The 26,942-nt window shown below is 38.7% G+C and overlaps 1 protein-coding gene across 1 annotated transcript in view; it reads right to left on the bottom strand.

The window, feature by feature from the left end:
• Window positions 1-266: 266 nt before the first annotated feature.
• Window positions 267-26,942, bottom strand: part of LOC128864837 (E3 ubiquitin-protein ligase TRIM9) — a 66,549-nt gene continuing 39,873 nt past the window's right edge. Inside the window, exons 9-11 of the mRNA XM_054104594.1 lie at window positions 25,354-25,492; window positions 16,217-16,450; window positions 267-1,261 (exon numbers count right to left, since the gene is read on the bottom strand). Coding sequence (XP_053960569.1) covers window positions 972-1,261; window positions 16,217-16,450; window positions 25,354-25,492 — 663 coding nt within the window. The 3' untranslated portion in view covers window positions 267-971. The remainder of the gene's footprint in view (window positions 1,262-16,216; window positions 16,451-25,353; window positions 25,493-26,942) is intronic.

Raw genomic sequence — 26,942 nt, 5'->3', positions numbered from 1 at the left:
TTTATAGCATTATTCAACATTTTTAGATTTTTTATTTTTAATATTCGCGCAGAATAGAGCTGCCAATAGCGTTTATTCAAAACAGTTCCCAAGCGCTCGAGTTCGTTATGTGACAAGCGTAATTGCACAAATCTTAGCTACAAATATATTTTTCTTCAATATTTTCATACGTCTAAATGCATTTTCGACTCAATTTGTAACATTAGTTTTTTTTATTTTTATTATCATCATAATTTTTTTCGAAAAAATCTGATTTTTTTCCTCAATATTACATGCGTGCATGTATGTATGTATAAATATTTAAGTATGAATGAAAGCCTATGAAAGTCCACTGCTGAATTTTGTACGTCTAAATATTTATAATAAACAGTGTATGCTTATCCAGTAATTTTTCGTTTTTTTCTTATATAAATACCTTTTCATTTTAATTTTTTGCGCAATTTTATTATACATTTTTTTTTCTTTCTATGTATAATATTATGTATAGGTATATATTATAATATAACTTCACTTTCCTGCCTTCACGCTTTTGGTATTTCTCTCATTTTAAATGCTTAAGATATGTGCCTACGCCCCATTATGCTACTTAAAATTAATGTAATATGAGTATGTCTACCTTAAGTAGTTACGCAAACACGCGTATGTGTAAGTAGACGCCTATATGTAGTACTATTTAACACACATGCACATATGCCTATATGCCTTAATTACTGTTACACTCAAATAAGGAAATATTTATAATGCAAATATGTACACAACAGCTGAGCAGCTTTTCCACTCCTTAACTCTAATTACTGCTCTTTCTCGAGCTCTCCCTCTCTCTCTCTACCCCTTTCTCTCTTTTCACCCCTCTTTCACCCAGCCTACTTCACTACCTCTCTTTCTTTCGCTCCACCTCTATCTACTTCTTCTCACAATCTTTCTCTCCCTTCTCACTCTCTCTGCTTACATCGACTCTTATTCATTCTTACTCAGAAGTAATCCATTTTGGGCGCATCCAAAGCGGTGTGTAAGGTCAGTGTCACTCCACGATTAATGCTCACTGCCGGATAGAACACACCGTAGAGATCGCGGAATGCTACTGAACCTTGTGGCATTTCATTGACCAGGAAACTTAAAGTATGTCGCTCCAAGTCGAGCAGTACACCAATGGTGCTGCCGGTAGTTATGCCACCTTCGACGCGTCGCTCATGCACAGAGTTGTGCTGGAACCACGAGCGTTGGCCATCGATGTACATGGCAAAGGATTTTTCGTCTTTGCCTGAAAAGAAAGGGAAAGAAAGGAAGAAACAAAAAACATTAATATTGCAAAAAATAATATTTTTTAGCGATATAAACTTTGGAATAAAAAAATCAATGCAAATTATCTTAGTAGTATTGACTATTAAAAGTTGTATCTTAAAAAAATATATTTTGATGTTTTATGAAAGCCAAAAGCTGGTTTTAGTACTACACTGGTTTAATATTCGGCTCGGTACATAGGTGAGATGCATCATAATAATTCCGGTAGTCAGTTGAGAAATGGATTCACAGTGTTCTTTTAAAAAGCGAATACTAGTCACCACATTTTTTACTTATACTAAGAAAACGATTTATGTGTAAGTCTCTTGCTCTCCATTTAATTCTCTAGTTCAATTTATTCTGTTTATTTTCAATGACTCTTCCTATTTAACTAGCCTTTCCGTCTTACGGAGTTCTTAGTACGTTAATAAATTGGAAATAACTTTCCTCAAGGTTATTAATACACTAACTGATATTTATCTACGTAGGCGATAAACAAACTGTCGAAATTACAAAGGCATATCGCTACTGAGCTCAGGGTACATGGTCTTCACAAATACAGGGTGGCTGATGAAAGCCGCTACCAAAAAAAAATTGAATAACTTTTTTTCTTTTTAAGTTATCTGTTCCATTTTTGTTTTAATTTGCAGATTGATCATTAAAATTTATTAAAATGGATAACTGGGACACGCAAACAAGAATTTGGATAGTCCGCCGCTATCACGCACTGGAGTCCGTAGTTTTGGTACAGAGAGAGTACAGGCGGATGTTTGGCGGCGATCCTCCGAGCAGATGGACCATAATGAGACTGGTGAATAATTTTGCTGAGCAAGGAACAGTCGCAAGAAGGCCTTATCATCGAAACCCACCAGTTCGGACGGAGGAAACGATCGCTGCTGTAGCTGCAGCTATACAAAGCAATCCAAGGGTTTCAACAAGAAGCTTATCTGCTCAACTTGGTGTCAGCCGACAGTCTTTGCAAACAATAATGCACAAAGATTTAGACTTCCGAACCGCTTGGAATTTTGCCAGAAGATCCTGCAAATGGTGGAAGAAGACCAAAACATGTTAAACTGCCTTTTCATGTCTGATGAGGCCCATTTCGATTTAAACGGCAATGTGAACAAACAAAATTGTCGAATATGGAGTACTTCTAACCCACAGATACTCCACGAGACGGAATTTCATCCTCTTCGCGTGACAGTGTGGTGTGCGGTTTCTTCACGCTGTATTGTCGGGCCTTATTTTTTTGAAGAAAATGGTCAAACCGTTACGGTTACTGGAGACCGTTATTTGAAAATGCTGAAAGAATTTGTCTATCCAGAACTACGCCGAAAGAGAGTTCCTTTCAACTCTGTGTGGTTTCAACAAGATGGGGCAACGTCTCACATAGCCCAGACTGTTATGACAGAGTTGCGACGAAAATTTCCCAATAAACTGATTTCAAGAAACTCCGAATTTCGTTGGCCCCCCAGGTCGCCTGACCTTACTGCACCTGACTTTTTCTTGTGGGGTTTATGTAAACAAGAAGTTTATAAAACAAAGCCAACAAATTTGGATGAACTAAAACAATCCATTCGGGCAACAATTGCGGCTATTCCTGTCGCAACTCTCAAAGCAGCAATGAACAACTTTTTACTAAGATGCCGCACTTGTGTCAACGAGCATGGGGGGCATTTAAATTCAATTATTTTTAAAACTAGTTAAGCTATATTTAATAAAATTTAATGACCTTCCTTCAACTTGAAAAAAAGAAAAATGAATTCCATACACTAAAAAAAAATTTATTTGAGTTTCTTAATGTAGCAAAATTCATCAGCCACCCTGTATATTATATTTAAGGCAGAGTCAATATGCTCAAGAAATACTAGATTATTACCAAGCTGGCTTTAGAACCAACTGGTCGACGATGGACCAGGGCTTCATAGTTATGCAAACCTTTGAAAAAGCTATATGAATACGACATTGATATTCATTGTCTATCTATCGATTTTCAGCAGGCATTTGATAGCATAGACCGAAGTAAAATATAGTACTTGTTGCAGTCTATAGGCATACCAACTAAGCTTATTGATCTTGTTATTAAAACCCTTACAAATATGACAGCAAAATTTATAGTGCAAGGAGAAAACACCAAAACCCAAACACCCAAAAAGGGTGTACGCGCCAATTATATATATATATAAAATATTATTGCGTGAGCAAAAATTAAGAATGTATAAAACACTGATACGACCTATGCTTACATATGGCTGTGAACTATGGACGCTGAAAGCTAACGAGACAAAACAGCTAATGTGCTTCGAAAGAAGAGTGATCCGAAAGATCTATGGCCCGCTTAGACTGGCAGATGGCCTTGTTGCATTAAGCACAATGCCGAAATGGAAGACATAGTAATAAAGAAACTATAATAAGATTTATTAAGTTTCACCGACTTAAATGGCTGGGACATGTGGCTAGAATGCCAAGGGAACGAACAACGAGAAAGGTACTAGATCTTCGCTCAAGGAAAAGGTGGCTAGAAGATGTGGAAGTTGATCTTAAGAAAATGCGCATGCAATGTTGGAGGGAAGTGACTGTAAATCGAGATCGATGGCAAGAAGCTGTGAAGGAAGCAATGGTTCACCAAGGACTGTGACGCTAAGAAGAAGAAAAAAAGATATTTATCCAAAAAAATTGTCAGTGGTATCATTATTGCCCTAACCTACTAAAGGGTACTGCGTTTCTACTTTCAGTTGTACAATTTTTAAATCAAGTTATTTGCATTTTACACCCAACATTTTTGGCTTGACGGAGTTCTTGTGTGACTTCCCAATGGGTAATTCTCTGAGTATTCTCCCAACTATTTATCCTGCATTCGGCTTCTGCCCAGTTGATACCACAGTGTGGTTCTGGGCCGCGAAAATCCGCTGCCCACCCCCGCCCTCACGACTTCAGCAACAATTTCATTACTTTTTATTCCAGAGTGACTTGGAACCCAGCAAAGTACAATTTTGTTTGTTGCACTACGTTAGTTGAGGATGTTAAAGCATTCGTACATTAGTTTCGATACCACAGAATGTGAAGCTAGTGCTCTTAATGCAGCTATAGCTATGTTTGCTAAGGATTTTCCAGAGCTAACTGAGTGAGCGTGAACTGCTGTACGACACACCAGATGGCCAGAAAACAAAAGCGATAACGTCTGGCGCAGCTCTAGAATCTATTCTCTGTCCCGATCTTTGGAATCTGAATTGTGACGAGATATTGAGCATAGAAATGCCAGAATACACATATATAGTGGGATACGCGGACGATATAGCGCCGGTCATACCACCTCGAGACACTGAGGACGCTAGGAGTAAGCTGAATCAAGTCATGATAAGGACGCAAATATGCCTTGAGGGCCACGGCCTGGAACTCGTCAAACATAAAACCGAAGTCATCCTTATGACACGAGGTCACACGTCCTTAGTGGCCTAAAACGTAGTGTAATACTTAGGCTTACTTTCTGGGCCCAGATACGGCATGCGGCTACCAAAGCAGCAAAGGTCACGGGTATGCTAAGTAGATTAATGGCAAATGTCGGTGGGCCAACACAGAGCAAAATAAAGCTAATTACGGCGGCCACAAACTCAATTCTCTTGTACGGCAGCGAAGTATGGGGAATTGTGCAAACTTCAAAGCCAAGCGCAAAGCACAGGAGGCTGTGCAACGAAAAGCGGAATGGATGCGTGGGACCACAAGCAGAAACACGTCTCTCTTCTCAGAAAGGAGATGCCAAATCATGCTGCGGTGGCAAAGCCGATGGGACACTGAACCGAGCGGCAGTAGACGACAGTCGCTGTAGGTGCGAAGGCATCTTGATCCCTACCTCACCCACCAACAAAACAAAGCTATGTTTACACCCTCATAGGATTTATGCTCGCACATATTCAAATTGCTTAAATTTCAGCCTGAAAGGCGGTAGGCCATTGGTTCGGAGATTTTCATGTTTGGACCATAGAACCTCGCACCGACATTAGCATTGGTTTTCGCCCCGTCTGTGAACCCTTTAAGACTTTTCGACCGAAGGTCCTTTCAGTGCCCATTCATCGCGGTCTGAGATTATTACTCCAACACTTTGGAATCATATAGTCTGTTAATGAACAGATTATATTCTGATCCATTCACCAGAAAATGTCAAAAAAATCCACAAATTCGTTTTAGGTGATTCAAAAGTGAAGTTGCGTGAGTTAGCTGACATCGTAAAGATATCTAACAAACGTGTTCACTTTATATTTCATGAGCATTTGACTATGAGAAAGCTCTATTCAAAGTGGGTATCGAGTTTTCTCACTGTTGGCCAAAAGCGTATTGATGATTCTGAGCAGTGTTTGGCCATTTTTAACGTAATAAACCGGAATTTCGGCATCGATATGTGATCGATGAAACATGGATCCATCACTTCACTCCGGAACTAGAGCGATCGTCATCTGAGTGGACAGCAACCGGTGAACCTCGCCCAAAGCGCCCGAAAGTGCAACAATCGGCAAGGAAGGTTATGACCTCGGTATTTTGGAATGTGCGTGGTGAAATATAATGACTATCTTGAGCAGGAAAATACGATCAACCGTGAATATTTTATACAGCTTTTTTGGAGCGTTTGAAGGCCGAAATTACAAAGAAACGTCCGCATATGGGTTAGAAAAAAGTTTGTTTCATCAAGACAATGCACCAGGGCACAAGTCAATCAAAATAATAGCAAAACTACATGAATTGAATTTCGAATTGCTTCCCCATCCACTGTATTCGCCAAGCTTTACTCCCAGCCACTACTGGTTGTTCGCGACATAAAAAAATGCTCGTCGGTACGAAATTTCGCTCGAATGAAGAGGCTATCGCTGAAACTGAGTAATATTTTGAGGCAGAAGATAAATCGTGACTTGTGAAGCTTTCTATTTGAGACAGCAGCTTAGAGATTTTTGTTGATTTTCAATCTGAATGATATTTTTTATTTGGTTATGCTATCCTACGTTCTGTTCCTAATAAATTAGGAGGAGTTATTGCATTAGTTTTAGCAATTGCAATTCCAGCAGTTCTACGAGTTTATCATCTAAGAAATTTACGAGAAATTCAATTCCATCCTATCAATAAAATTTTATTTTGAGTTTTAGTAGTTAGTGTAATTCTATTAGCATGAATAGGAGCACGAAATTTAACCCATCATAGGCTGAAACCACTAGATCGAACAGCCATTTCCATCATAATAGTGCCTGAGTCGCATTACTTGAGAGCCAGTCGAATGCATTGGAAGCATCAACTTATGGACAAAATCGCATTGGCTTTAAAGTGTTCGAAATTAGAGCCGAAGAAGAGAAATATTCACCACTAAACTACATGAAACTTTAAGCTCGTATGCTCTAAAGCGGACGCGACGAAAATATTTCCAAGCGCTTAATTCTGTAAGGCGCAAGCAAAACTTCTTAACACCGGCGTGGCAACACTAAAAAACGTAAAGCGTAAAAATCACTAAAGTACTACGTTCAGCAGTCTAAGAAGCAGAAAATAAAATAAAATTTTATATGTGTGAAAGAAAGAAAAAAAGAAAATTATTTAAAAAGCAAGCTGAGATACTTCAGGTGAGACAGCGGCGTAATGCTTATTAACAATAGCTTGAAGTGAACAAAATAAAAGGCACGCCGCCTGTGGGGAGTAGATTATTGCCGCCGGAGCTTACCTTCCAAGCATTTACGTGTATGTAAGTGAAGGGTGTTTTTTTAGAGGTTAGGTTTTCAAGTTGGCACTACTTTTTTCGTAGATGGTCTTTTTGACAGCTGTCACTTGATTTATGCTCAGTTTGGTTTGCCATTTCATAATGAATAGACTTACACCTGAACCACGTTTGCAAATCGTGCAAATTTGGGCCCAAAACGAGATGGCCACCGATCCCGATTTTCACAAGAAAATTTTGTTCAGCGATGAAGCTCACTTTTGGTTGAATGGGTATGCCAATAAGCAAAATTGTCGCATTTGGAGTGAACATAATCCACAAGCCATTGCTGAGACGGCGTTACATCCTCAAAAAGTCACTGTTTGGTGTGCTCTATGGGCAGAGGGAATCATTGGTCCATATTTCTTTAAAAATGAAGCCGGCCATAATGTTACAGTCAATGGAGAGCGCTATAGAGCCATGATTAATGACTTTTTCGTGCCTGAATTGGACGATGTTGATGTGGACGACCTTTGGTTCCAACAAGACGGCGCTACATGCCATACAGCCAACGCAACAATCGATTTATTGAAGGAAACTTTTGGTGAGCGCATTATCTCGCGCCGTGGACCTGTGGCGTGCCCTCCAAGATCGTGCGATATAACACCGCTGGACTATTTCTTGTGGGGCTATGTGAAGTCGCTTGTCTACGCAGATAAGCCCGAGACGATTGACGTCTTGGAAGAGAATATTCGGCGCGTTATTGCTGACATACGGCCCCTATTGCTGCAAAAAGTGGTCGAAAATTGGGCCTCTCGGCTGGAATTTATTCGAGCCAGCCGCGGCGGCCACATGCCCGAAATCATTTTTAAAACATAATGGCAAGCCCTTATCTTTATAATAAAGCTAAATTCTTGGCCATAACATTAAATTATATACGTTTTATTTCCTCTTGAAAACCTAACCTCTAAAAAAAACACCCTTTACAAGTGCCAGCTCTTCAAACTCCCGAAGATGCCAAAACGCTAATAAGAAACTTTTTCATTTGCAAAAGTGGCATGACAAGAAACAAAGAAGTACGAGAAGTACGAAGAAGGATATATACGCACTTTGTTTTTTATATGGCTATATCAGTGTATCTGTGCGGGCGAGTGTGTGTTCCGAAGCTGTCAACATTTCTCTGCCAAACAACTGGTGTCATTGAATATCGAGTGGCTGGTGAGAAAAAACTCACGCAAAAATTGCCAATTTCAATTCAATTGGAAAATTTCTGAGAAGGATGATACAAAAAAAGTTTAAAAGTATTTCATGTGAACACAAACACAACTTGGCACTTTGTGGAAGGAAAGCACAGAAATAGTAAATATTTATTTAAGGATATTGCATAGGATCGGCAAGAGCAGCAAGGAAGTTGTGGAGCGCAAAAACAAAAACTTGATGTTATTGAAACAAAGAAAAACAAAGAGTAAAACAAGTTCAATAAGTGAAAAACGATAATTGGAAAACAAAAACAAAATATGCGGAAGTTTTCAAATTAAGGTGGATTTTGATTAAAGCAAAAGTAGCTCAGGTGTGGATAATGTCCGGCGAAGATTTCAGGCATGCGGGGAGGTAAGAAAAAGTTGAACAAGTTGAGAAAGAAAAATTTCAGAAAAAGACACCAACACAAACATTACAGTAAACACTTGCTTTGTGAGCCAAGTAAACGATTGATTTTGTAACAAAATGTATACACAAAAATATTTTTTTATTTAATTATTTATTTATGACACTGAAGACTTTTAATAGGACTATGAATAAGTTCGTGCGGTTTTACAACAGATGGCGTAACTTGATTATTATTCCATCGATCCACATTTCCAAACATTCATTGGAGAGCTACTGTCGTAAGGCACAAACGTCAGTATAAGTTTTTTATTTGAAGCGTAAACAACAATATTTTTACCACACTTGAAAATGTCGAATTTCGTGCCAAATAATGTGTTTTTGCGGGGAATTCTTCTTCATTATTTTAATATGAAGAAAAAAGCAGCCGAAAGTCATCGTATCTTGGTGGAAGTTTATGGTGAGCATGCTCTATCTGAGCGAACGTGCCAGAAGTGGTTTGCACGCTTTAGAAGTGGTGATTTTGGCTTGGAAGACGAAGAACGCGAGGGTGCGCCGCCAAAGTTCATGGATACCGAATTGGAGGAATTGCTCGATCAAGATCCGGCTCAAACGCAAGAAGAGGTTGCAAAAACTTTGGGAGTTGATCAATCAACCATTTCCAAACGTTTAAAAGCCATGGGAATGATCCGAAAGGTAGGCCATTGGGTGCCGTATGAATTGAAGCCAAGAGACGTTGAACGCCGTTTTATGGCATGCGAACAACTGCTTCAACGGCACAAAAGAAAGGGTTTTTTGCATCGAATTGTGACTGGCGATGAAAAGTGGGTCCATTACGACAATCCAAAACGTCGGGCAACGTATGGATACCCTGGCCATGCTTCAACATCGACGTCGGCGCAGAATATTCATGGCCTGAAGGTTATGCTGTGTATCTGGTGGGACCAGCTGGGTGTTGTGTATTATGAGCTACTGAAACCGAATGAAACGATTACGGGGGATGTCTACCGACGACAATTGATGCGTTTGAGCCGAGCACTGCGAGAAAAACGGCCGCAATACGCCGATAGACACGACAAAGTTATTTTGCAACATGACAATGCTCGGCCACATGTTGCACAAGTGGTCAAAACATACTTAGAAACGCTCAAATGGGATGTCCTACCCCACCCGCCGTATAGTCCAGACCTTGCGCCATCCGATTACTATCTCTTCCGATCGATGCAACATGGCCTGGCTGACCAGCACTTCCGTAATTACGATGAAGTCAAAAAATGGATCGATTCGTGGATTGCGGCAAAACCGACCGAATTTTTCACAAAGGGAATCCGTGAATTGCCAGAAAGATGGGAAAAAGTAGTAGTAAGCGATGGACAATATTTTGAATATTAAATTTGTAACCATTTTACGTCAATAAAGTTTCAAATTTCGAAAAAAACCGCACGAACTTATTCATAGTACTATTAAATACTAAATAAACATTAAAAAATGTATATGTAAATTTATCCCGGATTGGTGGCCTAAGCACTTCCACCTACACTTGTCATTACAACATTCACGATCCTCCTACCCTCAAGCGAAGATTGGGAACGAGACAATGTAAGTCAAGGCGAGTCTGTCCATGTATACACAGATGGCTAGAGGCAGCGTGGGCGGAAGTGTATACTCCAAGCATCTGGGGATCTCTCTTAATTTTCGGCCCCCCGACTACTGTAGTGTCTTTCAGGCTGAACGGATAGCAATAATGCAAGCCGTGACACTGGTACAGTGCGATGCGATATCCGGATATGACATCTACATTTTCACTGACAGCCAGGCGCCGATAAAATCCCACACAAAACAGTCGACAACCTCCAAGGTACTCATGAAATGCCGCACATCTCTTAACGAGCTGGCTGAGTCATTTTGCTTAAGGAAAATATGGGTTCCTGGGCATCGAGACATTGAGGGTAACTGCAGAGCCGATGAACTAGCGAGACTCGGCACCAAGCTGACCGATGAGTACAAATACAATGACATGTAAGCTACTTATCCTTGAATAAATCATAAGGAAAGCAAACGAAAGATGGCGTAATGAAGCCACCTGCAAAATCGCCCATCAACTGTGACCGACTCTCATTGCTAAGCGCACAGAATCTTTGCTAAGCCAAAATAAACACAGTCTTAGCACACTGATTTCAGTCACAAAGGGACATAACGGCCCTAATAGGTAGGCACGCCAAAGTATGGGTGTGCAAGCACGTGACTTCTGTAGAAGTTGTCTTGATGAGGAAGAGGAAGAGACAATCTTGCAGCTCCTGTGCCATTGTCCTGTTCTATCCAGATGGAGATTTGCTATTTTAGGCAGACAATTTTTTAACACATTGGAAGATCTTAGAGTTTTAGGAGAAATAGGGAAAGCTTCCCACGCGGCATCACAATGGGCTATGAGCCTGAGTGTGTCCCACAGAACAACCGCTTCAACCTAACCTAACCTAACCAAACCTTGTGTAAATTTAATATATCCGAATCTAACTGCAAAAAATGAAAAAAAGTCAAATGCAATAGTATAACCAAATATTTATCGGAGCATTAGCACCGTGTTCCTGACGCATTGCTAGTACGATTGACAGCGCCGATCCACAAAAAATGGGTCAAGGTGCGATGTGAAAACTATCAAAATACTCCACCCCTGCTGCAAATTATTGTCGAGTTTGCTAGCGAATCAACTCAGATGTGCGGCGGAAAATATACTGGGAGACTATCAGTGTTGTTTTCGGTGCGGGGGCTCAACTACTGACCAGGTATTCAATCTAATGCAAAACCATGAAAAGTGTTACGAGTACAACAGCGATTTACTCTCTCTTCATCGATTTCAAACAAGCTTTTGATAGCATCCATAGAATCAAAATCCCTGAAGCATTCACGGAGCTCGGCATAAACAAAAAACTATTACGCTTCACTATGGCCACCCTTAACAACACCAAAGGAAAATTCCTTGTGCAACAGTCAACCTCCACCGAAAACGGGGCCAAATAAGGCGAAATTTTATCAAAAAATGTGTTCAATTTGGTTTTGCAATCATCATGACGATGTGAAATCTGGTCTTCTATTCAGCTGCTCCGGCGTAATCATCGCGTATGCTGATAACATAGTCATCCCCGCTCGAAATCGAAGGTGCATGGAAGGCATTTCTCTAACATCGAAATAAAAGCAAAGGCTGTCGGTCTCCATAGCAACGCCGATAAGACCAAATACATGAAAATTTCGCGCGCTGTTGAAAAACGGTAGTCTGAAAATGTTGGACAGCACGTTTTTGAAAGAGTAAAGTTTTAGGTACCCTGGGGGTACTATTAAAAAATTGCAATAATGTTCAGTACTGCATACGAGATTGTCTCGTTGTAGCTAACAGAGCTCCGATAATCGAAAAAAATCCAGACTATTCTTGCACAGCTGTAAATGCAGTATTTATAAAACAATAATAAGACCAATCTGGAAGTATGGCTGTGAGTCATGGGTATTGCCAATCAAGCATGAACAAAATCTGCGAACTTTGATGAGGAGTCTTACGAAAAGTGGGTGGAGGATGGTTGTTGTAGAGTCAGTTACAACAAGATGCTGCTGCGGATTTGCAAAGGGGAAGATGTCGTTAAGTTCATCGAATCGCAACGACTCCAATAGTTGGGCCATTAGTGGTGGCAAAGCCGATGGGACACTGATCCGGGTGGCAAATGGACGGCGAAACTCATTCCATCAATAGACAAATGGGTCCACGGATACTTTCGGAGATATCTATACCGCATGGGCAAGGTAAGCGATCCCAAGTGCATATACTGCAAAGTGCGAACGATGATACTGAACATGAATGTTTTTTAAGTGTGACAGATAGCTCGCGGAAAGACATGCTCTGAGGGAGCAGATTGGCGTTATTGCCCCGAGCAACATTATCAGCAAAATGCTCGAATGCGAGGACAGCTGGAACGCGGCCTAGATGGACATACTACGGAAAAAAAGATAGACTTCGACACAGTGCAACAAAGCGAAGCCGCACAGATACAGACACGAAAAGATGAGCCTATAGCAAGAAAGCTGGCTACAAATACCGTCAATCCAGACGTGGCACACTGTGACTTTTTATCGTTTTAGGATGCCAAAATTAAAAAAAAAAAAGTTCTGCGAAAATGATTTTCTTTCGGTATGTTGTGTAAAAATGACCAAATTTTACGACAGTGTACTCAAAATTTATCAAAACAATAGTTTTAAGAAAGATAACCGTTTAAAAACACAAGCCGGTGCGTCAATTGAATAATTTTTATTTATTATCCGAACATCGCTGTGAAGTTTGTCAAAAGATATAATACGAATAAGTATCAATTTCATAAAATTGAGTATTTGCTGATTAAATTTCAACAATTTTGTACTTCAGGGGTAAGTAAGAGAATTATAAAGTTTTTATTATCGATACAAATCCGCTCAGTAAAATATCACTAAAACAGCCATAGCTTAATATTATTTTTGATATTTTACTGAGAAAAACTTATATTGGTCCATCGAGTTCCGTCCATTCTTTAACAGCGAAACGACATTTAGGATTCTGTGTTTCAGATACTGGAATAAAATTTTGCTACAATTTGCTACCACAGCTTTAAAAGAAGTTTTCATGGCGATTCTTCGGAAAGAACTTTTTGAAATTTGGCTGACGAGCTCAAAAGAAACGCGTCGTGATGCGGTGTTAGAGAAAATTTTTGCGGTGATCGGAAGAGACGTGGATACTAAACAGCTAGGAGAGCGTATAAAAAAACTGTGTTACCAATTTTCTTCAAAGTGGGAGGGGTCTTGCCGAACTAAGGCCCGTGTTCTAGCCCGTAATTATAGTTGGTTTTCCAAGAGTGAAGACTTTGGAAAATACCGTCTTGATGTTGGGCCATCAACTTAATCCTCTATTAGATCCAATGTAGGTAGACCACATGTGGCGTTTTCCGATTCTTCTCTTCGCACAAAGAAAAGAAAAGCAAAGAGTCTTTTAGCAGTATCAAATAGCGAACAAGTGTTAATGGCGGCCGAAATGGGACTTAGATCAAACGGTAAGAGAAATTCCGCAATATTATTTAAAGAGCTGTGTTTGTCTTCACCGTCAAGAGGTATTGAGTGGAAAAAATCTCGACTTTCGAAAGAGCGCAACAAAAGTTTATCGTCAGACCAAGCACTTGCGCTGATAATAGATGCAAATGATTCAACACATGTTTATAATATGCATAGACAGCATACAGCAGAAATAAATCTCAAATTATATCCGTCGTATAACTGCATAAAAAAGTCCAAAGCTTTATGTTACCCAGAAAAAATCACAGTAACCGAAACGTATACCGAAATTGAGTTGCAAGCGCTTATTGATCATAGTATAAAAAGGTTGTGTAACGCACAAAAAGAAGTACTGCTGCCGATTCCCAGTATTCAAGAAGTTTTCGTGACTTTCAAATGGGGTTGCGATGGCTCGGAGCAAAAACGGTATAAGCAAAAGTTCAGCGAAGAAAATCAATCTGATAGCAGCATGTTTTTTGTTTCACTCGTACTTCTTTAAATGTATACTCTAGTTAATGAACGTAGAGTTGTTATATGGAGGGACCCTGTTCCATTATCAAACAGATATTGCCGTCCCATTAAATTTTTGTTTGAAAAAGAAACGCGAGATGCTATTGTGAGAGAAGTAAAGATTGTGGAAGACTAAATTTCTAATCTTCTTCCTACAATAATTAAGATGGAAAATTTAAACTTTAAAGTTACTAGTTTATTTGAGGGAATATGAGTGGTACAATATGTCACTCAGTCTGCATAAAATACTGTTCCATTCAAGACATATAATATCGTCATGCATGGTTCCTATTGGTCAGCTTTCCGAAGAAGCGCAAGAATCGAGAAATAAAGATGTCAGAAATTATCGCGAATGGTATACAATGAAAAGTTCACGAACTCAAACCAATGAGGATTTATTGCACAGGCTTCTAATATCATCCGATCCCTACATTTGCAGCTTACGTAAGCCATCGAAAACCAAGCGCGGGACTTTGCCTCAAGATGTAATTGCATTGCTGGCCCAGGAACAACTATTATGAATAATGGCTTTCGAATAAGTGTTTATGTTTTGCTATGTTTAATCTTTAGAAACGGTTTATTGGCTTACTATTAATAAAATAAAGATTAGTGACATATTTATCATTGAAACAATTTGTGATTATCTCCTTCATTGAGCAGTATAATGTAGTATAAAAAGGTACCCAGGGGCTAAATGAAATCTTTTAAATATTAGTCATAAGCCTCTAGCTAAAGTTAAGAAATCTAAATCCTATTTAAATTGGCACTGGAAAATGCTTTTAAAGTAGAAAATATGATTATGTGAAAGTTTACCTTATATGTGGGCAAGGAGAAAAAGTGGGCGTATCACGCCCATTTTTATTCTCAAATCAGATTTAGGTACCTGCAACCATACTGCAAAATTTGCTCCATTGGTTTGGCTGTTATTAATTTTGGCATCCTAAAAGTGAAAAAAGTCACACTGTGCGTGGGTGAATAGAATTGGTTCTTTATGCATGCCGTTCTGCGCACTCCCGAAGTAATGTCTCGGAAAGGAAGTCTCTCCAGAAGGAAAGGGAGGCTCTCCAGAAGGAGAGGAGGAACTGTTTTGGTGGTCACACCACTCGACACTGTAGACGACGGTCACTGTAAGTGCGAAGGCATTTTGAACCCTCACTCATCAAAAAAAAAATGTTAGGTGATGTCATGTCGTGTGCAGGAGTAAGGAACATCTCCAAAAATCCTTCTTAGATTCCCACGCACTGGCCAGCATATTTAATGGAAGGTCTATGAAACGCTGGCTCGACGACGTCATCGAAAACTTAAAATACCTAACTGGGTATCTGCTGCCTCGAATTGTGTAACTTGGAGAAGGCTAGTTGGTGAAGCTAAAGCTCACCCCGAACTGCAACGCTGCCTTATGATGACGAAGTTGATTAGCACTGTTTTTTCTTTCTCACAGACAAAAAACAAATTTGAGAAATTAGGCAAGAATTTAAGAAAAAAAAGTTTGTCTTAAATTCAACTTAAATCTTGCTATTATTATCCTTAAAATTCAGTGGGCTATACAAGTTCCGCCGTAGCCGAATGGGTTGGTGCGTGACTCCCTACATTCGGGAGTGAGCAAGAAAACAAAACAAAAAGCCTGCAAATGAATGAAAATATTTAATTAAATACCTGTCTTAAAATACCTAAAAGGCAGGTATATTGGAAAATGAAAATGAAATGAATTGAAAATCTTAACCATTTTACTGCGCTGACTATTTGAATCTGTCAATTGCACTTCCTATTTTTATTAAATTCCATCCACTCTCACTAAGCGACCGAGTTATTGCTTTTAAACTGCATTTAAGAGTTTGCAGAAAAACTGGAAATAAAATCACCACGCAAGTGCACCACTAAAGCAAATCGGCAAAGTTATGACCCACCAGAGGCAACAAGTTGAAAATAAATAATCTAAATCCACTGAGTGCAAATGCGCTTAAGAAGTACAAGCTGTTGACTGCAACCAACACTTCTACTGTATTCACTTAAATGCAATTTTTATTATCCTTTTAGATTTCTAAGGTTCTCGTTTCCACTCTGTCGCCCCTACACCACCGCTTCACTCACCTAACATTTTGTTGCGATTGACATCGATGCGCGCCACACCAAATGCCGGATCTGTATCCATTGTGTACTTGTCCACGGTGAATTCCCAATAGTGGATGCCACGCGAGAAGCCCACTGAACCCAAAGCAACGCGATGCTCCCAACCCTCCACCGAGACGGTGGCATTGTTGCTGGTAAAAACGAGACCAGAGCCGGCGCCGCCACTCAGTATCGGATCGAATGTGAACCAGGCAACTGTGGACGAAAAAAGGCGAAAAAGAGATAGAAAATGTATTATATAAAATGAGCAAAGAGTGGATATAAATTGGAAATATATTTTACAATAAACTTATCATAACAATAACACTAACAGGAATAAGCAGCAGTCATGCACTTGGGCTAAGTGCTTAGTTGTGAGAAAAAATCTACCAAATTGACAAAAAAAAGAAGAAGATAAAAAGTAAGCATTAATAAAAGTATCATTTTTGCAACAGTTGTGTGGCAAGTTTGAGTGCTGATAGTGTCATAATACTTTGCGTTTGCAGTTGTATACTTTAAAACGCCACAAAGTATGCTACAATTTTTGCACAACCACTAACAACGAAATCCAATTGTTGGCCTTTTTTATTTGCGTACTTCGGATGTTGGAGGGGACTGCGTTATCATTTCATTTAAGTAGATATTTTTTTGATTGCATTATTCTCTTTTGCGCTTTGCATTATTGAGAATTTATTATTTGCCACAAATTGTTGCAATTGTCAACTTATTGCTCACTTACGAGGATTGTTGCCCCATTTATTGGTTGCAAAGCAAAGTTACTTATTGCCAATTGCCCGAATTATGCTGAGATTTATTGAACTGTGAAATGGCTCAATGCGCGCATGATAAACAAAGCTGGTGGAGGTTGCGCCGAGGTGACCCAAATAGAGGTACGAAGGAATAATTTCCATGCAAGGATGATAAGGCATATAAATTTGGGCTCCATTTGCGTGAAAAATTACAACAAAAAAATTAAAAAAAAGAGGTTATCTGTAAAGTCGGTTTACTGACGATAGTTTAACGTGACAACGTCATAAGAAAATACTGATAGAATGGTTGCACTTTTCAAAAGAAAATTTAAATTTTATTTGTTTGATAGATATTTTGTATGGATATAGAGGAGGAGGTAAATGGAATCGCAATGGAATTGATCAAGTTACATTTACACAAACGTGAAAAATGTCGAAACATTTATCAAATTCATGAAAGATATGTTCAATTACGATTGTGCATCAGACGTTAATAAGTCAACAACACTAAGAGGCACCATCATCGATTTGACTTTTTCAAGACACATTACACTCGAAAGGGGGCTTTCATTTCCACCTTTTTCTATCATCGTCCTATTCTCAACAGAGAAATGGTTCATTACCATGCACACAGGAAGAAGGCATATCCAAATACAAGTATGTGAATTTATATATTATACATATGCGCCTATACATACATATACATGCTCACTCAAGTTGGAGAGAGCCAGATGTCGAACGCTGCCGAACGCGGGGACCGATTGCGCCTCTTTATCGTTCGTTCAGCGCTCTCGATTGCAGTTCAAGCAATGTAGTAAGTAAAAAAAGTGAAAAAAGAACTCAAAAAAAATAAAGCAGTTCAATAATTTCGTCCTGTGCTTCAACTTTGAACTCTAGGAATGGGTGATGAATATTTGGACCTGTTTCGACTATTTTTGAATTTTTTATTGTTTTCATAATTATGCAAATTATTTTTTCTATAAAGTGTAGCTCACTATATGACAAAAACCAAATGAATTCAAATTTAAAGTTTTATAAAAACATTATCAAAATTTTCACCGAAACTCTACGGCTTTTAATAAGAATGTCTCAAAAATTTTTTGGTATGCAGTTTCTTTATATCTTTATTATTATTATTATTTATAATACATGAGAACTAATTATAAATAATTAATCCACAAAGACAAGCGCTGGCTACTAGGGCCTTCGGCTTTATATTTCATACAATTTTAGTGTGTAAAGTTAAAGCTGGAAGCTAAAGGAATCCCATTAATTTTTTTTAATATTTTTTCTAAACGGTGCAAGTAAATATATTGTACAACCAAAAAAAAACAAGGTATTTTTTCGCTGAATATTCTAGGTTTGTTCATGAAAAGGATTAGTTTTTCAGTTTCCAGATAGTTAGGGGCTGATTTGCCGCCTTAAAGCCTTAAAGCGGATTCGAAATTTGGTTACTTGCCGTCATGTGTTACCGTTGAATAGAGGTAGGTAGATAGGTAAGTTGGCAAGACTACCTCAGGTACACTTCAAGTAGCACTTACGTGCCGTTTTAATACCATAATGTGGACCACACCAGTGAAAAGATTCAGCTTCTGCAATAGGGGTTGTACGGAATTCCAATCTTCTCCGCATGAGTACCGATCACCCAGTGACCAGTGAACACCGCAATGAGTTTTGGAAATTGAATGGCGGAGGATTCCCATTACCTTAAGCGTTCTGTTTCTATCGTATTGGGGCCATAGTGTTTTCGAAATAGCACACGATGAGACAGACCTCCATCTGTCTTGCGTTTTTTTAGAAAGAAATTGTGTAGTTTCCCTTTAACGACGGCCAAGGGGACACCGATGTCTGAGAAGGAAACAGCTGGAACCGGCTGAATAGAACTACGATAAAAAAATTCCAAACGGAATTCGTATACAAATAATTTGTTGTTTTAAAGGTTCACAGAAGTATTTTGATATAATAAAACAAAATTAATTCGGGCCTGACCAATCTCTTCCAAAATCATTTAAAACAAAGCATTAAAATTGGTCTAAAATTGCAAACAAAGTGCGGAAAAAAACTATAAAAATTTAATACGAATTTTTAGCCACTTCAAACTTCCACTTTATTATATTTCAATTTGATAAGCAATTTGATACAACTGCGTACCCAATTTTTTTTTTTTTTTTGAAATTCTAATTAAAAAGTTGGAAATGTGAATGAAGATTTTATTAATCTTGTCCAAAGTTTGTAACTGGGAGTACTAAGGTCTTTGTTATAGAATCATTTGTGTTTTATAAAAAAATTAAAAAAATAAAAAATAAAAAATTTATAAATAAATAGGCAAAACCTCTCAAAATATTGAGGTGCTATAGCTTTTTCGCGGGCTGTATATGCAAATGCAGGCGTAAATTTACGGATATCTGATGGAACATAAGCAGAAGGTAGTTACGTATCGAACATGTACTCAAGATGAAGTCCATGAGGAAAAGAGGGAATTCTGATTAAATTTTCTTTCGCAACAAATTCTTAGTAAAATTTCAAGATACATACCCGATCGAAAACGGATTACCAACTCTTGACCCAATAGAAGTAACCTGACTCCGAAATGTGTAAAAATGCACGAGAAATAATGGATGTTATAGATACATATGTATATAGGCATATGTATGTGCTTGCCGCTAGACTCTCTATTGAGATGGCAATAACAATTTGCCCAAAAGCAAGAGCATTACAGTAGATCTGATGGGTTCTCTTTATATTTGAATTTTACATATTTAGGTAGGCAAAAGGAGTGTCAAGACATCCTTCAGTTTCTAGCAAAGGACTCTATAAGAATTCGGCGATCTTGGCAACGAGATCACCAGAAAGCTAGCAGGAAGTCGTTGGGCATCTGTTCTACAGAGACCAGTACAATTTTTGAGTTTAGCTGGTCCATATCTAACTGGCTACTAATCGAGTTGTATTGAGAAACTTAGACAAGAAAAACCATTTGATTACGCTTTTCGAAGGATTGACTTAAGCTTACACGCAGATAGATTAGAAGGTTTGGCTATCGGAAGCAAAGCCATGAGAGTAACTTCGACTGTTACCTCATAGGAGATTCGCTCGCCCTATCCAAGGATGATAAATTTACCAAGTTTGGTCATTAGCTATGGTGAAAGACCAAATTGTGTGAACAACTTCGATTGTTACATCACAGGGCCCTCGGCAGCCGACTTCTGTCCGTTCGTTTCACAAGTATTCTTACGCTCGTCCAATCCATCGTCATTCAGACGGCAACGAAGCAACATAACCAAAGACTGTGCTGATTTTTGTCTCGTTTCGTCAAGCTCAACAGCTGATTCTGTCAAAATCACTGAGAGCCAGTTAACGGTCTGATATTGGTCACACCTGTATAAATATTTTCACCATGAGTCCAATCAGTCGTTATTCAGACGGCCACGAAGTAACATAAGTGCAGAAAGTGTTGATTTTTTTCGTATATCATCAGCAGAATCACAGTTTTTGCCTGTTGTAAACACTCTGCTGTCATATCCCTTTTTACGTCAACAAATCAGCTGACTCCTTCTAATGGGCTGAGAGCCGATTAAAGGTGTGAATTTGGTCGCACCTTTTGAATGCTCTCGACCACACCTTTTGGATTCTCTCGACCGTGCTCAGATTACTTCGCTCTTCATATTTCACTGCGTTCATATCTTCAATGGCAGAGTTTGTCTATTGAAACACAATGCCGACTACGTCTGGAAAGCCGTGAGATGTTACAACACATTTTAATATTTTCATATTTTATGCGAATATCCGGCATTGACTAGATTTTCTTCAAGCAAGGTATAGTTGATTCCGTTCTTGTTGGGAATGTGGCAAGCAAGGACCTTTTAACCTGCATAAGGGAGCCAGAGTTCAAAGCTGGTTTAGATAGCAGAGTGAGGCAGAGTGCTGATCAGTTTACTTAAACCCTGGATGAGGAACGCAATATTGGAGCACAAAACATCTTTCAGCCCTCTGTTCTATGAATCTGTTCTACCAATTCTTAATCTATCCATCAACACGCACCTAACAAAAGGCATTTTTTTTTTTGCATTCAAATAACTTTTCACACTCGCACCCATCATCACCAATCATGAAGCGAACGCACCCACAAAAAGCAATTAACTGAAAACAACAAATACGGGAACGCTAGCAGGAGAGGAAATAAACCCCAATGATAATAGAACTGACAGCAACCGCACGCCGATTAAACGACCAGCGTAGAGACGCACATGAAGCAGTACAACCAGGAAGTGCGAAGGTAAATCTACAACTAGACAAGCGCAGGAATTTCAAGCGCCGCAACTGGAAGCCGGTGGGCCTACCAGTTGATTGAGCGCTGCGGTTAGCGTTACTAGCGAATGTGAAATAAGGTGTCAGGCAGTGCAAAGAGAAGTCATTCCAGGGACGTGGCAGAGATGAAATGCTTGTATTTAGCAACTGGCTAAGGAAGAAGGGAAGAAGAAGCGGCGCCCGTGGGTGAAGTCAAACATTTAGTCAACAACACATCAGTCGATGGGGTTAGCTTCATATGTATGTATAGTAAATATATAGAAACATACATATTTAGGTATATAGAGGAGCACTCTTTTACAAACCGAACATTTTGCTCTCTAACTGACACCAGACTAGGCTGATTTGGCTGAGGCAACAATGTATTTATTTTATTTTATTATCGAGAAAGATATAAATAGTTTTTGTTTGTAATGCCAACGGGTATTCAAATTTGAAAGGAAATATTTTCAAACGCGTTAAATCTTTTTTTTTTATTGGGTTGGGGAATAAGATAATAGGGATCTTTTATATTTTCTTTTATTTTACAAGGATTCGATTACTATTTGGCAGAGGGTACATATTCATTGAGAGAACTCTTTCTGCTCTACAAAACTATTTTAATTGTATTTTTGAGTTATTTAATTTTTTTTTAGTTTTGAAGCTTAGAAATGGAATACGCAGGAGAAAGAAATCAACATTTTCGACATCTGCTCTTCTTTGCTTTCCAACGAGGTCAGAAAACTACCGCAGCAGCCCGGGACATTTGCGAAGTGTACCGAGAAGGTGTCCTAGGCTAGTCTTCATCACGGACGACTTTGACGTGGATGACACATCCCGCAGCGAAGGTCTTCTGAATACGATGAAGAACGTCGCAAATCACTTTTAAAGGAAAGCGGTCGCCAAACCAGTCGTGAATTGACGAAAAAAATTAACTGCGATCATAAAGCCATTCTTAATCACCCTAATTCAATGAGATTTATCGAACAATTGGGAGCCTGGGTGCTCAAGCGAGCTCAACGAAAAAAAAAAACAAAGAAAGTCCCCACATAAATAGCTTCTCAGCATCTCACCCACCATCGAGCAACACGCGGGCATAAACTGCGCCGAATCGTCACGTGAGATAAGAAATGGTGCGTATACATCAATATGAAGCAAAGAAAGGCGTGGGTGGCTCCAGGAGATACGCCAAAGCCGAGATTCAAGCCGGATCTTCATCCAAAGATGATCGTGATATGTGTTTGGTGGGACTGGAAGAGCATGGCGCACTGGGAAATCGTCAAGCCACACTCCAAGAGCTTCAATGGGAGGTCTGTCCTTTAGCACCCGACTTATTCTCCGGAAATTGCACCGACCGATTACCATCTTTTCCGCTCCTCCTGACCATATGACCATAGGTAACGCCCCCTTCGATTACACAGAGGTCCTTAAAAACTTGCTCAACAACTTAATTATAATTCATTAACTTATTGATATAGTTATTTTTGTTTGTTTAAATAAAAGTCTTCGATAAAAACGCTACGAACTTATTCCCCGACCCAGTATTACTTAAGTCTCTCGTAATTTTTATTTAAATTATAGTTTCATTATTTTAGCGATAAGAAGCTTTTATCTCGAATAGAACCAGAGTTATGAATTTTTGAAGAAGAGTCTCCTAGTTAAAAATCACGAAATTCTTAAAATTTTGGTCAACGATATAGAATCCATAAAAACTTCAACCAAATCAAAGATTTTCCCCAACAATTTTTGTTCAAATTTTTTTTGGTTTATCAAAGATTGTCCCGCTCCTCCATTTGGGGTATAGAAAGAACCACAAACCACAGCGCCTCAGAAGCCTTTGCAGAAACCACATTTCATATTGCATTATTTTCATAATTAGTTTGCGCCTACCAGAAAATTGCGTGTAAACACCGTTAAATTTATTTGCAGGGAAATATACTAGTTGTTGTTGTTGTTGCTCTTGCTAGGTTATTGTGAAAGAGGTCAATGGTTGCTTTGCATGCGAAGTTGTCAGTAATTTAAATGAAGCGAAGAAGAGAAAAGCGTACGGCAAATAGGCAGAAGAGCGCGCCAGCACTGGAGCTAAGAGTGATAGAATATTTTCTGCATCATACACAGGATTTATGTTTTATATCTATATGTATGTGTATACAAGGTATTTTATATGTATATTAGGATGGGCACATTTTTTTTCGACATCATTCCTAGCAGATTCAGATTCTAAGAAAAAAAATCCATTAGAGCATAACTCTGAATCCAAAAAGAAAGAAAATTTAAAAATTTTAAAAAAGCTATTTTTAACTAACACAAAGTCCGTATGGAGATACAAATAGAGTAAATGGACCATTGATCATAACCACATAACTCCTGCAGAAATTGCTCATAGAATCCTTATGGCGAACCGCTGCAATTTCTCTTTGTGCAATCACCCAAGGCGAGCCGCCTTCTAGACATGAGAACAAATATTTCGCTGTACCGCACAATTATTATCCCAGCCGTGCTATAGGGTAGTGAAATCACTCAGATAAGCGGATAAACAGAAACTGTTGATATTTGAAAGGAAACTTATGCGGGAAATTTTTGGCACGATATGTGATAAAGGCGAATGACGGAAGCGCTACAGTCATGAAATCGAAAAACTGTAAGTGCAGCCGCCTGTAATAACCACAATGATGACCAATAGACTGAGATGGGCAGGTCATACATTACGGGGTAGTACTTATTACCCACCCCAGCAAATACTCTTTAGAAAGTTCCACAGACATAGAAGAAAGAAGCTGCCGCACGCTACTCAGATGGATTGACGATGTAGATGAAGACGCAGATTTTTTGGGATTTCGGGCATAGAGAAACCGCAGGCAAGAAAACGAGACAATTGGAGGCATATGCGCAGAAGCAAAGACCCGACCAGGGTTGCCCAGGCAAGAATTAGAGGATTATGAATGGTGTTTTTTTAATACAAAGTTGTACTTGGAGATTTTCCAAATTTATTTTTGCAGAACTCATTCTTGACATCTATTTTTTACTTGAAGAATCCCATGGTTGTACCACAAAGCAAATTATATGCAATTTTTTTTATATGCTAATAAGAAAAGTGACTGTATGCAATTTTTTTAAATGTAAATTAAAATAAAACTTCAAAAAAAAAAAAAAACACGTCAAATACAATAAATTTTGCAATATTTAAAAAAAAAATGTTTTGACAAAAAAATGTTAATTTCATAATCACAAAATTTGCTTTCTCAATTGTTTTGATATAAAAGCCTTTTTGCTTTCAGATATTCGGTTTTTTGTTTTTCTATCTTCATTTTCATAACTCCTTATTGATTTTCGCGTTAATTAAAGGTAGGTAAAATTCTGGGCGGCGCGAAATTGGTTTCAGAGTTGTGTTCTAATAGACGTTTGTTCTTAGAATTTCATGTAGAGTCCGCATCTGATAGTAACGAAATTGAGAAAAATGTTCCCATAAAAATTGGTTCACCCTAATGTGTGATATTATATATACAAAATATTTACGAATTAAAATGCTTTTGAGCAAACCGTCGGAGAACTTATAAGATGAGCTGAAGCCCACTTCATTTTATTCATTTATTACGTAGCAACACCCCGCTTTCGCGCTACACAAAAGTCTCTAATGTTCAACTTCACTTTTGCAGCAACTTAGGTCTTCTTAGAATTCCATGCGCTGCCACTCCTTCCTATTGCGCCGCGTACGCTCCCCAACGCTACCGCTCAACATTTCACTTGGCACTCCTGCCTGCCTGTCAACTACTCCACCACTCACAATACTTAGAATCAACCCTTTGCTACTTACACACCCATCCGACTACTTTGCCTTTTGTCTTTATACAAGTAGAGATTTTAGCAGCTTAATTGAAATATTGGAATCTATAGGTAAACAAAAATGAATGCACAACAACGCGTAAATATGGTAAGCATTTTCTCCCATTTGAATCCAAAGCGCCATCTGAGGTCTAGTTTTGTACTACTTTTTCCTGTTGTAGTTATGTTTTTGCATGTTTTCTATGAGGCATGCCACACTTCAGTTGGCCGACTGTTTTGTGTTTATTATATTTACTAACTCACCTTCCGCTGTTTGCAATCCAATGAGCTCGGAGTATTCACCCTCGCCCGCATTGTTGAAGGCCTTCACGCGCGCATTGTACATTGAATTGAAGTGGAGTCCGTCGACGGTGCAAATTGTTTCCTTGCCGCAATAGACCTCCTAAGAAGCATAAAGTGGGAGATGTGAGAGATTATATTATACATAAATATTAAATTATAACTATGAATATACATACATATGTAGGCATAGTTGTTGTAAAAATAAAAATAAGAATTTAAATATGCAAGTGAAAGACTTGTCTATGTAGAGTTTGAGCCACTGGTCAGTGGGATTTCTTCTTACACCGCAACTTTGCTGACAGCTGAGGCAACTTTGAGATCAAAAAACGGGATATAAACTTAGTATTATAATTCCGAATTATAGCTACGAAATTTAAGCGCTCGGCAAAGAAATTTGAGCGTTTGGAAATTTTGAAAATTGCTTCTAAAAAAAGCGTCGTGAATTCGTTATATGGAGTAAATACGCAACACCGTCAGGGGAAAAAAAATGTTGAAAAATCAACAAAAATTGTGAGCTACTTCAAATTAAATTTCAAGGGCCGATGTTGAATGTGAACCACACCTAAGCGTCAACGACACCGTAGGACTTCTTTCTTTGAGGTTATGGCATAGAACCTCAATTATTCCTCAGCGTCATCGAAAATTTAGACCATCGGATGGACGTGTGCCGGCCGAGGCCTCGGCGGCCATTTGGCCGATATTTTGTTCCATACGTAATTGAGCTATACCAATATTATAATAATAAAAAGAAATTATAATAATTTCCTAAAAAAAATCTATTTTATTCAAAATCAACACCGGCCCTTGAAACTTAACCACCCTTTACAAAGTAACTGAAAAAATTTGGAAAAAATTTATAGTTCTGTGCTTTATTCGATGTTGAAAAATTTGATAATATATATATTAGAATTTTTTTTTAAGTGATCTTTTTAACCCTTTGGGGACGAAGAGGTATTGGACTGCGCACTAAGGAAAATAAATACGTTGAACGTTATAAAAACAAGAAATTTGTTCATAAAATCAGAAAATAATTATAAACAAACTGCTGTCACTGCTAATGTTGAAATGCCTGACTGGATTACTTATTTTACGGATTTCACTTCCACTTGACGAAGTAATGGCGTCATATTCCGTCTTATCAGATTCAAAGTAATATTCGTCAGAACTGTCACTATCTAACGTATCATTTCTAGATTGCTTCCCCATCGCGCGTAGGATAAAATATAAATAAAAAATATAAAAAGCCTGCTGGTTCCTCTGGCGGTGACACTGAGAGACTGAATCGAAAAAATGAAATTCGATATGACTATACCGTCGTGCCACATCGTAAGTTTACATTGTAAGGAAGATAAGACTTCATCGCTAATGGCCCCTAAGTCTTTAAAGGAAAACCTGACTCCTTTGGTATACCTATGCGTTTCTTATCGCTCAGAACGACAGGCGTCGCGAGCCTTGCAGCTACGAACTAATTTGGGCGGCTGTATGCCGACACGCGTTCGGAATGGTAAAATGGTTTGGGCGGTTATATACCGACACTCGTCCCAAAAGGT

Source organism: Anastrepha ludens, chromosome 5, assembly GCF_028408465.1.
Source record: "Anastrepha ludens isolate Willacy chromosome 5, idAnaLude1.1, whole genome shotgun sequence".
Taxonomy (NCBI): Eukaryota; Metazoa; Arthropoda; class Insecta; order Diptera; family Tephritidae; genus Anastrepha; species Anastrepha ludens.
The sequence above is the reverse complement of the archived record's forward strand: the minus strand, read 5'-3'. Positions and strand labels throughout refer to the sequence as shown.